The sequence below is a fragment of the Helianthus annuus genome, chromosome 9 (assembly GCF_002127325.2).
Source record: "Helianthus annuus cultivar XRQ/B chromosome 9, HanXRQr2.0-SUNRISE, whole genome shotgun sequence".
NCBI classification, from domain to species: Eukaryota; Viridiplantae; Streptophyta; class Magnoliopsida; order Asterales; family Asteraceae; genus Helianthus; species Helianthus annuus.
The window spans coordinates 180,612,690-180,625,280 of record NC_035441.2 but is presented as its reverse complement, the minus strand read 5'-3'; the positions used below and the strand labels follow the sequence as shown (position 1 = coordinate 180,625,280).

At 39.1% G+C, this 12,591-nt stretch overlaps 2 protein-coding genes and 1 long non-coding RNA gene across 4 annotated transcripts; 2 read left to right on the top strand and 1 right to left on the bottom strand.

Annotated features, from left to right (window-relative positions):
- Nucleotides 1-3,286: 3,286 nt before the first annotated feature.
- On the bottom strand, nt 3,287-4,746 carry LOC110876895. The gene is made up of 3 exons (XM_022125051.1): nt 4,527-4,746; nt 3,653-4,106; nt 3,287-3,563 (listed from the first exon to the last, which is right to left on the bottom strand). The coding sequence occupies exons 1-3, from the start codon at nt 4,744-4,746 to the stop codon at nt 3,287-3,289; spliced, it is 951 nt and encodes a 316-aa protein (XP_021980743.1).
- A 382-nt stretch (nt 4,747-5,128) lies between these two features.
- On the top strand, nt 5,129-7,415 carry LOC110879918 (acetolactate synthase 2, chloroplastic). The gene has a single exon (XM_022128461.2). It carries the CDS (start codon nt 5,293-5,295, stop codon nt 7,258-7,260), a length of 1,968 nt encoding a protein of 655 aa, XP_021984153.1. The 5' UTR covers nt 5,129-5,292; the 3' UTR covers nt 7,261-7,415.
- A 271-nt stretch (nt 7,416-7,686) lies between these two features.
- On the top strand, nt 7,687-11,219 carry LOC110879917. 2 transcript variants are annotated; one of them, XR_004868085.1, is made up of 5 exons: nt 7,687-7,851; nt 7,937-8,067; nt 9,086-9,557; nt 9,638-9,739; nt 9,980-11,219. It is a non-coding gene; the product is annotated as an uncharacterized LOC110879917 (long non-coding RNA). The 2 variants fall into 2 exon arrangements; XR_002559075.2 differs by having other exon boundaries at nt 9,638-11,219.
- The last annotated feature ends 1,372 nt before the right edge of the window (nt 11,220-12,591 follow it).

Genomic DNA, 12,591 nt, shown 5'->3' with positions numbered 1-12,591 from the left:
CAAACCGTGACTCGTAACAAGGAGGATGGGGTGGGGGGTGCTCCTTGTTACCACTCTCCGGCGTGAGAATCAGTAGTCTGCTTGGGAAGCAAAGTAAGATTGTAGTAGTAGTGAGGGAGTTGTCAAGAGATACCTCAAACCTGGTTTGGGGTTGGTATTTATAGCCGAGGAGTGAAGGAGGAGGTGGATGGATAGACTGACGGCATGCTGCACCTTTGTAGGTGTGTCAGACATGTCGGTCGTTGAGACGACGCCACGTCAGTATGTCGCTTCCGTAGTTCTGACAGGTGACTGCCATTGGTTCCACTTGCACTGTGGTGTCAGTCCCACTTGTTGAGCGTATAGGATGCGGTGCTAGCCGAATCGCTGTCTACGGTAACATCTGATGTTATCGCGTCTCTTGCTAGTGATCAAGAAATACGCGAGATGCGGTGCTGGCCGCATCGTCGCCTGTGGTGACTGTTGCTGTTATCCAGCTTCCTTGTATTGATAGAAGTGTTCACTGGACGCGGTGCGAGGCCGCATCGCTGTGAATACTTCCGTTTTCATACACCAGATGTGATGCTATGTCGCATCACTCTACCGTTCTCATGTTCCATGTAAGTCCTCCTTCGTTACTAGATAGATTGGATTCACCCCTTATGTCGATGCGTTCTCGCATGGGCACAAGTAGGTTGTTAACTGGTGGGGGTTTTGATAAGGGTAATGGTCACTCGCGATCGATGCTGACGCGAGATCTGGGACCATACCCCTTCAGTGGTGCAACAATTTCTAATAGAATAAAACCCATAAAATAATAAGCGTATCATGTTTGAGTTAACTTGTATAATGCGTAACACAAACAAGTCAAGGTCAGATTATGCTAAGGTGAAACAGACGTCCCACTAATTTTCGTTTATTAAAAGATATAAGTTAAGTGACACATGGGTACAAATTTGAGTGTTTATTAAAAGATATATAAGGACTTGTTTTTGAAAGTTACCCACAAACTAAATGTAATCAAAATCAACACAAGTTGAAACCTATCAGTTGTGAAATTAATATAATTGTAATCCAAATCAACACAAGTTATAAATCAACTAATCATTAAAAAAATTAACACGTCACTAGTTTCAAAAGTGTTACTTTCATAATTATTTGGCCTTATCGATAAAGGCTAAGTTGATTAAATTATTAGTTTAAAAAAAGACTTCTAGCTTATTAATTATCTGGTTTATTGGAAGTTCAAAGCCGACATTAGTCTTTTAAGTAACAAAACTTTGAAAAAATCTACTTTAGACTAAAATTATTAAAACGTTGAAAAAAAAACAACCACTTTAGACTAAAATTATTAAAATATCGGAATACCAAACAATTATCAACACTTACTAAAGGGACTAAACTTCTACTTTCCTATGCTTTTAAAACGACCTATGTGCATAAACAAACAATGTAATATAAAACAATATAAACAACCAAATGTTTCATGACCATCATCATTCACTAACCATAGAACACCAAGCCATCATCATCCTCCTCCGCCGCACTACCACCTCACTCCACCTTCCTCCCTCGTTTCATATTACCAATCGCTTCTATTTCTCATTAAAGCCACCGTCTCCACGTGACCACGTCTTCAAAGTCCTCTCGGACTCCAAACCCAACACCACCACCACCACTCAATCACCTTCTCCTTAAGTATACAAGTTTAAAGTATAATATGTAACAATTTTATCACGTTTAAAAGCATAAAGGTTTTTAAAAGTTTGTTAATGATTTTAAGTTTATAACTTATTGAGTTTCCCAAGTAGCGCGGATGTTTAAACTTAATCTACCATGTCACATTTCTTGAATATTGTACTTAATTATATGCTCTTAGACGATGTGTTATGGGTTAACTAAACCTACTGCTATATCACCGCCACGCCACTGCCACATTAGAACTTGACCATTAACTAAATATCCGTTAACAACATGTTGTGGATTAACTAAACACCCGGTACCAATAACTAAAACAAAAATTACTATATTGGTTGGAACATCCATGAGCCCCACCACCAAACCATCTTACTCCGTTAACACATTAGCTAGCCCCATTAACGCCCGGCACAGTGTTCCCTTAGTTATCAGCTGATGTGGAACATTAATGGCCATGCTACACCTACAACACATTGTCTTATGTGATATACTATACTTTAACTTGTTACTATATCTACGAAAGACGAGACGAGTCGATGCAATCACACCACCCTATGGTGGTTATACCCTTTTATCTGTTCATCTACAAGACTCTATTGTTTTTCTTAGTTGTTAATACCACTTTTATTTTATCTACACTATAATGACATGTATAGTTTTTAGTAGAAACTAAATACTTGATAAGAGTTATAGCAATTACTTTTTATATGATTAATTATTAGCAAAACCGAAACAAACTACAACTTAACTAATCAAAACGGAAACAAACTACAAACTTAACTAATCATTAAAAATGTGGCAAGTAGCTGGTTTGAAAAAAAATGTTCCTTTCATAATCATTTTATTTTATAACTATTTAGTCTTATGGTACACAAAGATACAAGACTCAATTGATGCTGTTAAAAAAGGACACAGTTGATTAAGTTACATTTTAAAAAGACTTGTAATGTAATGTAATAATATATTTCAAATACTTTTTCAGTTTTGAAAATAACCTGTATGGACTTTTACCTCACTCTTTATATGTTTTCATTATTTTACGTAACACGTAGCCGGTTTAGAAAATATAAAAACGTTACGTTAATTATTCGGTCATATTGTATATAAAGATAAAAGACTCATTATTAAAGTATCATTTTAAAAAAATTAGCTTTGTTGAATTTTGTCACACGGTTCACACCCCAATTTTTTTTATTAAATTATGTGACACGTAGTTGGTTAAAAAATTACTTGGCACAATTATTTGGTTCTATCGTATATAAATATACAAGACTTAGTTAATCATATATTTATATTATTATTTTATAACACTTCGGGTTCATTAAGGCTAGAGGGTGTGGTATAAAGCCTCTAAACGCTTTATCACACCACTTCACCGCCACGTCATATATGGGGCTTTAAAGCCCATACTTTTAACTTGCATGCAATGGTTTAAGGCACCCATCATCATAATCTAACTATTTTTTTTTTATCTAAATTTAAACATTATTTAATTTTGATATATTAACTTAGAACTCATAATTTAAATAATAAAAATAAAATGTCATAATTTAAATAAAAAAAAATACAATGTCATAATTTAAATAAAAAATACAAAGTCACTAAAAAATCACTCGTCGTCTTCGTCGTCTCCTCCTTGTTCACGATAAAACAATAGGTGCACGGTCATATCAACTCGAAAGTTATGGTGTGTGTTCCTATCACGTATCTTCGCTCGGATAACTTCTTTTTCAGCGTATGTGAGTAGTGGGTTCGTCGGTTGGTTATTTTCATCATAACTTTCTCCACAAAACGCTCTACCCGAGTCATCCAATATCATGTTATGCAAGATGATGCACGTATACATGACGTTTCTCATTTTACTTTTTTTCAAATATCCTTGACGGCTGGGCAATGATATACCATCTCTTTTTTAACACATCGAAAACCCGCTCGATATCTTTTCTTGTTGACTCTTGTTTTTTTCTTGAAATACATTATTTTCTCGTCATCTGGACATGACAAAGTTTTCACAAACGTCGCCCACTCCGAATAAAGGCCGTATGTGAGATAGTAACCATACTTATACTCCACGTCGTTTGCATAGAATGAAGTATCTGGTGCAACACCATCTATGACATCGTCTAAAAGATTCGAAGATTGTAAAACTGCGATGTCATTGTTCGCACTGGCCATGCCAAAGTACGCATGCCAAATCCATAAGTCTTGAGACGCGACCGCTTGTAATATTAGGGTAGGACAATCGTGGTCACCACGATGGTGTTGCCCTTTCCAAGCGGTTGGACATGTCGCCCACTCCCAGTCCGTGCAATTAAGACTGCCCAACATCCCAGGAAACCCGTGTATTCGCTGATTGGCCTCGTATAAAAGTGGAACGTCGGCAACGGTTAACATCCTCAAATATCGCCTCCCGTACAGAAAGACAACACCTAATAAAACAGTGTTAATAAAAAAATAATAATAACAATAAAAATATCAAACTGTAAATAAAAAAATAATAATAATAATAACAATAATAATAATAAACTGTAAATAATAATAATAATAATAATAATAATAATAATAATAATAATAATAATAATAATAATAATAATAACAATAAATAAAAAATACTTTCACAGAAATTTTCAAGACAATCACGACAGCTTCTGGCCGACATCCTTAAATATTCATCCCACGCATCACTCGCTGTGCCGCACGCTAGTTGCCTAATTGCAGCAGCACACTTTTGTATTCCAAAGGAACCAATTTTGCGACTAGCACTTTCTCTTTGTGCAAAAAAAAAGGGAATTCGCTCGCAAGATCATTAGAAATTTTTAGGAAAAGACAACGGCTCATACGAAACCTACGCCTAAAATGTTCATCATCGTACAACGGATTTTCACAAAAATAATCTTGCATTAAACGTTCATGAGCACCTAACCAATCTCGTTCAAGAGCCGGTTTTCTGGTACGCAATGTAGAGGATTGGGCTTCTTCTCGCGAATAATTAATCGTCTCATGCGTAACTTCGATAATCATATCGTTAAGAATATCGTCGGATGAAGAGCTTGACGAATCGGATGACATTTTTAAAAATGATTGGATAGAATTTATGTGTTTTTTTTATTGGTGTGTTTTAGTTTGTGATAGGTTTGTATATATATTTGAATTAAAAAAAACTTAAAAAAAAATGAACGTTGCACAACGGTCGTGTTTGACCACTCACTTCGAAAATGCCAATTTTCTTCCGTTAGCATAATGGCGAGGACATGAGAGCGCCCCCCATTTAATTGTCTCGGTGTGGTTGATGGCGCCACATGACGCTAAAGTGGTTGAGATGGCATGGTGGCATTAAGCCACGCCCCTGGCCTAAAGATGTGGATATTGCGATAATGGTGTCCACCACCCGTCATCATTGATCGTTCTATATTAACCAGACCAAACATACACTAACACTTTCTTCAGGGACTAAACCTGTAACTTCTTCCCCTTTTTAAAACTGTACAGGCAACATAGCTAAACACTGGGTTTCAAAACAAAAACACAACCACATGTTTCAATTCCATCATCATTAAATAACCAGACAGATTTACAAACATACGAACAGTAACCCTAGAACACACACCTTCAACAATGGCGGCTCCTCCCAACCCTTCCATCTCCTTCAAACCACCGTCACCCGCCGCCGCACTGCCACCACGCTCCGCCTTCCTCCCCCGTTTCGCATTACCCATCACTTCCACTACCCAAAAACGACACCGTCTTCACATCTCCAATGTTCTCTCCGACTCCAAATCCACCACCACCACCACCACCACCACTCAACGACCGTTACCGGTGCAGCCTTTTGTCTCCCGTTACGCGCCAGATCAACCGAGAAAAGGCGCAGACGTGTTGGTGGAAGCTCTGGAACGGGAAGGTGTCACCGACGTCTTCGCCTACCCCGGCGGCGCGTCAATGGAGATCCACCAAGCTCTCACGCGCTCAAGCACTATCCGCAATGTGCTCCCCCGTCACGAACAGGGCGGCGTGTTCGCCGCCGAAGGCTACGCGCGCGCCTCCGGTCTTCCCGGCGTGTGTATCGCCACTTCCGGTCCCGGAGCTACGAACCTAGTTAGTGGTCTTGCTGACGCGCTGTTAGACAGTGTCCCCATGGTGGCAATCACCGGTCAAGTTCCCCGGAGAATGATCGGAACCGATGCGTTTCAAGAAACCCCAATTGTTGAGGTAACACGTTCGATCACTAAACATAATTATCTTGTGTTGGATGTTGAGGATATTCCCAGAATTGTTCGTGAGGCTTTTTATCTTGCGAGTTCGGGTCGACCCGGCCCGGTTTTGATAGATGTACCGAAAGATATACAGCAACAGTTAGTGGTGCCGAAATGGGATGAACCGATGAGGTTACCGGGTTATTTGTCTAGAATGCCGAAGCCTCAATATGATGGGCATTTGGAACAGATTGTTAGGTTGGTGGGGGAAGCGAAGAGGCCGGTTTTGTATGTGGGTGGTGGGTGTTTGAATTCGGATGATGAGTTGAGGCGGTTTGTGGAGCTTACGGGGATTCCGGTTGCGAGTACTTTGATGGGGCTCGGAGCGTACCCTGCTTCGAGTGATTTGTCGCTTCATATGCTTGGGATGCATGGTACGGTTTATGCGAATTATGCGGTTGATAAGAGTGATTTGTTGCTTGCGTTTGGGGTGCGGTTTGATGATCGTGTGACGGGGAAGCTTGAGGCGTTTGCTAGTAGGGCGAAGATTGTTCATATTGATATTGATCCTGCTGAAATTGGGAAGAATAAGCAGCCTCATGTGTCGATTTGTGGTGATATTAAGGTCGCGTTACAGGGTTTGAACAAGATTTTGGAGGAAAAGAATTCGGTGACTAATCTTGATTTTTCGACCTGGAGAAAGGAATTGGATGAACAAAAAATGAAGTTCCCGTTGAGCTTTAAAACGTTTGGCGAAGCGATTCCTCCACAGTATGCTATTCAAGTTCTTGATGAGTTAACGGGCGGGAATGCAATTATTAGCACCGGTGTCGGGCAACATCAGATGTGGGCTGCTCAGTTTTACAAATACAACAAACCTAGACAATGGCTGACGTCGGGCGGGCTAGGGGCAATGGGTTTCGGCCTGCCCGCTGCTATCGGGGCGGCCGTTGCAAGACCTGATGCGGTAGTAGTTGACATCGACGGTGACGGAAGCTTTATGATGAATGTTCAAGAGTTAGCCACAATCCGTGTTGAAAATCTGCCGGTTAAGATTTTATTACTTAACAACCAGCATTTGGGTATGGTGGTTCAGTGGGAGGATCGGTTTTACAAGGCGAATCGGGCTCATACCTACTTAGGAAACCCGTCAAAAGAGTCGGAAATATTCCCTAACATGGTGAAGTTTGCTGAAGCCTGTGATATCCCGGCTGCTCGAGTGACCCAAAAGGCGGATCTACGAGCAGCTATTCAGAAGATGTTGGATACACCCGGGCCTTACTTGTTGGATGTGATTGTGCCGCATCAAGAACACGTGTTGCCCATGATCCCGGCTGGCGGAGGTTTCTCGGATGTGATCACCGAGGGTGATGGCAGAACGAAATATTGAGGTGTCCAAAGTCGCGGGTTGTGTAAGCAGTTTGTCGGTTTTGAAGTTAATGTTTTGTTGTGTAATTTAGTTTGAATGTTCTGGATCAGTTTATCAATGTTTCTTTTAATTAATAGCTCTCGCGAATAAATTTCCAAGTTTTATCTTTTGCTTTATGTTTATATTGAAGACAAACGGTATGTTTATATTAGCGAGTGATAATGTTCTCTAAGGTTTATATCTTTTGCTAATGTTCTATAATTCCAAAAGAATAATAATTGGTTGAAAATGCATTTTGTTGGTTCTTGAATTGTTAAGTGTTCAGTCGTCTCTTTCTGTCCGGTTGTAAAGTGCATTTTGTGGTCCCTTGCTCGCTGAAACATATCGACAGAAATAATATATTAAAAACCACATATTAAAGCATAAAAAGCAAACCAGAATCGTGGCAAGTGTTTTCTGTAGAGGTGGCAAGATGATTGGGTCGAGTGGGTATGGTAACGGGTCAAAGTTTCGGTTGAAACAGATCATTTGACCCGCAAAAGGCAAATGAGAAATCTGGAGGCTTTGTCAATAGGATTGTTGTTACATGCCAAGGCGTTGGATCTCGTTTAGGTAACTTAATTAGCCTCCATATAACATCGGTTTGTTTGTAAAAAAATATACGATTAATGACTATAATATAAACGATGAAATACAGAAATGTTAACCGAGCTTGCGAGAAGAGAAAAGGAAGCAGGGATTATTCCAGAAGCTGAAGTTGGCCTTTTCATGAAGGCGACCGCCAATGAAGGAGATGAAAGCAGTTTGATTACTTACTACACTCCAAGAGTAAGTGTTTTGATACTTTTAGACTTTGTTAGTTGTTTCGGTTGCTGCTTTGATTGACACCAACCATGTTGGTTATGGCCTGAACAATTTGGTTATGGAACTCGAGAAACTGATCGAAACAATCTGTTGGGTCATCAGGGTTAGCAGACTTGGTCAACGTTGACAAAGTCCTGCAACACATGTAAAAACTTGATGTTAGAGAAAGCAAGATAGATACCCAGGTCGGGTTGGTTGCTGACCTGTCAACACCTTTTTGTCCACTTTTTTTTTTTTAGTTTTGTAAATAAATAATGCGCCAAACAAGATGATAAAAGTTATTTTTGTTAAACAATAATCTTATTTAAACTGAAATGGATTTAAGCATTTGATAGCACTCTGGCCGTATTTTGACCCATATAGCCTGTTTGACACGTCTGCATTTTAGGCTTTTAGCTAAGTTTTGACTTTTGAAACTTTATTCGAATGTCTTGTTAGAGATAAAATATAACCAAGAACGATACAAGTATCAACATGGTAGAGAAGGGCGGGTTGGTTTAGATGAGGGCAACCACTTGATGATTGGGCCCATTGAGATAAATTATACACATTTGAAATATAAGAGTAAATGTCATTTTCGTCCCTAAGGTTTGGCCATTTTTTTTGACTTTTGTCTAAAAATTTGTTTCTTCACATCTAGATCCAAAACGTTTAAAATCTTGTCATTTTTATCCGACTCGTTAACTTCATCACTTTTTTTTACGTTAAGTCGAGTATTTCCGAAAAAAGATGTATTTTAATTAAAAATGCCTAAAATGACAAAAATACCCTTGAATTAACGTTAAAAATGGATTAAGTTAACGAGTCGGGTGACAATGACAAGATTTCATAAAAAAAAAGCAATTAAGAAATATAATCATAATACAAAATTTATATGATTTGATCACTGGTAGTTTTGATAGGGCATACTGTATTACCAAGTTACATTTTATAACCAATTTTAGCAACAAATTACCTATTAAACCTGTATCAATTGCTGCAGCTGGAGCTCTATTCGGGTCGAAAAATATATCACTTGAAAAATTATCGACGAGCCAACCTCGAGCTCGAGCAACATTCATAAGTTAAGCTTGAGCTGACCTTCATCTCATCGTCAGGTGGTTGTAATTTTGCGTTATTAACGCGTCACCACCTCACACTCGATTTTATTTCAGCTTCAAATGTTTCGTTTATAGTCGACGACGAAAAAGAAGCTGGCATTTTAAAGAATCATGGCCCTTTGACTTTTATTAAGGTTCATAACGCTGGACACATGGTTCCTATGGATTAACCAAGGGCTGCATTAAAGATGTTGGAGTTGTGGACCACAGGGAAGCTACTTCAACCCAACAAGGGCTGATATTTCACTGTTTTAGATGGCTTTTTGTTACTGAAGATGACATAAAAGGTCTACCATGTTTCCAGGTGGCGGTGTTACGAGTTAGTGCGTTTCGGCGACGAACCGGGTCGATACGGTCAGTACGGCTTAGATATCGAGGTAAGCTTCCATGTATATATTATGGGCAACTTATGAAGCGACTTTTTGTTAATGCAGAAGCAGTCCAACGAGCTGCTACCATTGCTGAAAGTCATAAAAAAGACACATGAAGGCATCAAAAGAGTTTATTGCCGTTTGGATCCATCTGATAAAACCATGGTACGTTATGCCTTTCAAGAACGAGATCTTTTTTTTTTGGTATGAAATTTAGGTTATCTGTCGGGAGATTTGGTCGCAAGCAAGCGTTTTAGTCGGTAAGGAAATACTTCCATCGGTGATCCCTTGGTCCCCTCATGTCGGTGCTTCATCGATTAATTTTTTTTGAATTATTGCTGTCATATCTTTTTATTTATTTATTTATAATAGTTAGTTGACTGGATTTTGTTTGCTGATGTGCAGGTGTTAATATTCAGATTGGTGAAGAAGTTGCTATTAAGCTGGTATTGCCTTCTTTTCTTTTTCATGATTTTGAAGCTTCTGATTGTTTATTTAAACCATTACTTATAATTTTCTTGTTAATGAAGCCGGAATACCAAACCTTAAGCACTACTTTATCTTAACGGGTCAAATCGGTTCAGGTTGAAATGGGTTGTTTCTATGACAGACATGCCGGGTTTGGTTGATCCATTGACAGTTTTCTCTTCTATAAAGTATTAAAAAACTCATCAGTGTGTTGATTTCGATTACATAAACAATACTATCACAAAAATAATATTGGGGTTATTGGGGTTGAGAACTGTGAAAAATGTTCTATAAAACTGACTTCCGCGCTGCAAATTGTCGCTCCCGCAGCAACGCACGGGTTCCCCATCACGTGATATAGTCTATGGTTCAGCTTTTTATGGTCTGCTGCTAAGACGCTTATAGTGCTGGATATACTCTCAGCTTGCTGCAGGGGTATTTTCGTCCTTTTGGGTTGGGATAGAGTTCATCTGGGTTTAAACTGTGGGTTCCGGGGTGGTGTTATGTTATGTAGTCTGTGAAGGTCTGACAAAGGCTGGCAATCAACCGGGTATGCTGTTTGGATCTTCCGGGTTTGCTGTGGAATCGTTATTAGCTGCTGCTACTATGGAACATGGAACAAAAAGCCGGGGTTGAAATGATACAAGCTGGTTGTTGGTTGGATTTATTATTTGTTGAATTGGGCCGGAATGTTAAATGCAGAAGGCTCGGGTGTATCTCTGGGCTTGCGGGGTTTTATGATAAGGGGCGTACAGCCTGGCCTATTCTCATATATTGGGCTAGCAAAATATACTATGTATTGGTGTTTTAAACTAAATATAGGTATAGGGGTCGTTCTGTAATTAGTAGTTAGTTAGTTTTATGTTATAATTAGATTAGTTAGTAAGTGCGAGGACCGGAAGCGACAAGTTGAAAGTTTGTAACCTACAAACTTAATCAAGCGACATCTCTAGGAGACGTACCTGTTCAGTTCGACGCCTAACATCACAGAAACAAAGAGACGTGATTTTTCACAAGGAGACACACCTCTTCAAGATCAATCTCAACCACAAGTTCAAGAGTCGCAACCGTTCGTGAAGAGACACGTCTCTATCATCGCATCTATTCGTATAGTATATATAGGGTTCATGTATGTCAATTGTAATCATCACTTTTCATTCAATACAAGCAAGTTTATTATTCTTGATTCTCAATTCTTTTATATTCATACCTGTGATTCGCATGTTCGATTACCAACAGTGGTATCAGAGCACCACGTTAATCGATCCAGGAAGCAAGAAAGAAAATCACAGTGAAAGATTACGAGCAAGAAACGATAATCTGGGTTTGCCGATTGAATCAGAGAACCGGGCGACGTGTTCGATTTCGTAAGTACGTTTTTTTTTTCTTTTGATTTAGTCGAACCACAATAAAGGAATAATAGGGTCATCGGTTCTGTGTAAAAAAAAAAGGGTCAAAGTTGTTTTGGTTTGATTCCAATTAATTTGTTGTTACTGATTCATTAAAGAATCATAAACAAGATCACGAAATCTAATTGCAAGTTTGACTTTTTTTGCAAAGCCATATTGGAATCACACTAATTGTGGAACTGGTGTTCAAAAAGAAAAAAGAAATCAAGTTTTTTGTATGTTGAAAAAGGGGATCATTAGCATGTTTTTAAAGTAAGCAAGTCAATTTTTGAATCATAAACGATACGTATATCAAGAAATCGAACCCGTATCGGTTCTAGCAAGTCAAACCGATTCTTGGTTCAAATAGCAAGTTCCGGACCGTTTGGTTCAAAATAGCAAGTAGCACGTTGAATCATCACGATTCAGTCTAGCAAGAAACGATCATTCTCGGTCAAAGCAAGAAAAAGCAAGTACAGCGGGTCGATCAAATTAAGTCCAATTAGCAAGTTGGTTGGATATTTTTATCACTCGCAACAGCAAGTTAGCAAGAATCTGATCAGCAAGTCGGTCAGAACCTGATTAGCAAGTGGGTCAGGGTACATAAAAATCTGATTAGCAAGTCGGTCAGAAACGCAAGAACCTGGTTAGCAAGTTGGCCAGACGCAAGTACTAAGTAAGAAAAGGATCATTCGATCACAAGCAAGATAGGAAAGAAAAGCAAGGGGAGAAAGAAAGGAGGCATGACAGAAAAAGAAGGAAGTGCATCAACGTCACTCCACGAGCAAGGGAATGTATCTCTTCAATGCCCAAAATTGAAAGAGGCGAATTACACCCAATGGGCAGTTATGATGGAAACAATCTTGAAGGCATATAGTCTTTGGGAAACAGTTGTTTCAATGGAAGGGATAAATGAAAAGAAGGCGCACACAACGAAAGCACTTATCTTCCAAACGTTACCAGAAGATGTTTTGATGCAAGTTGCGCAATACGAAAAAGCAAAGGAAGTATGGGATGCAATCAAAGTTCGTTATCTCGGGGCAGATATGGTTCAGAAAGCACGTCTACAAACTTTGAGGAGCGAACTTGAAGTTTTAAAGATGGATGAGAACGAAACAGTAAGTAGTTTCGCAAGCAAGTTGAGTGGTATAAAAGCCAAAT

Coding starts and splice junctions, on each gene's coding strand:
- LOC110876895 (XM_022125051.1), bottom strand. CDS start 4,746: ATGTCATCCGATTCGTCAAGCTCTTCATCCGACGATATTCTTAACGAT. Junction 4,107..4,526: donor CGATGATGAACATTTTAGGC/GTAGGTTTCGTA, acceptor CTGTTTTATTAG/GTGTTGTCTTTCTGTACGGG. Junction 3,564..3,652: donor CCAGATGACGAGAAAATAAT/GTATTTCAAGAA, acceptor ATCATTGCCCAG/CCGTCAAGGATATTTGAAAA.
- LOC110879918 (XM_022128461.2), top strand. CDS start 5,293: ATGGCGGCTCCTCCCAACCCTTCCATCTCCTTCAAACCACCGTCACCC.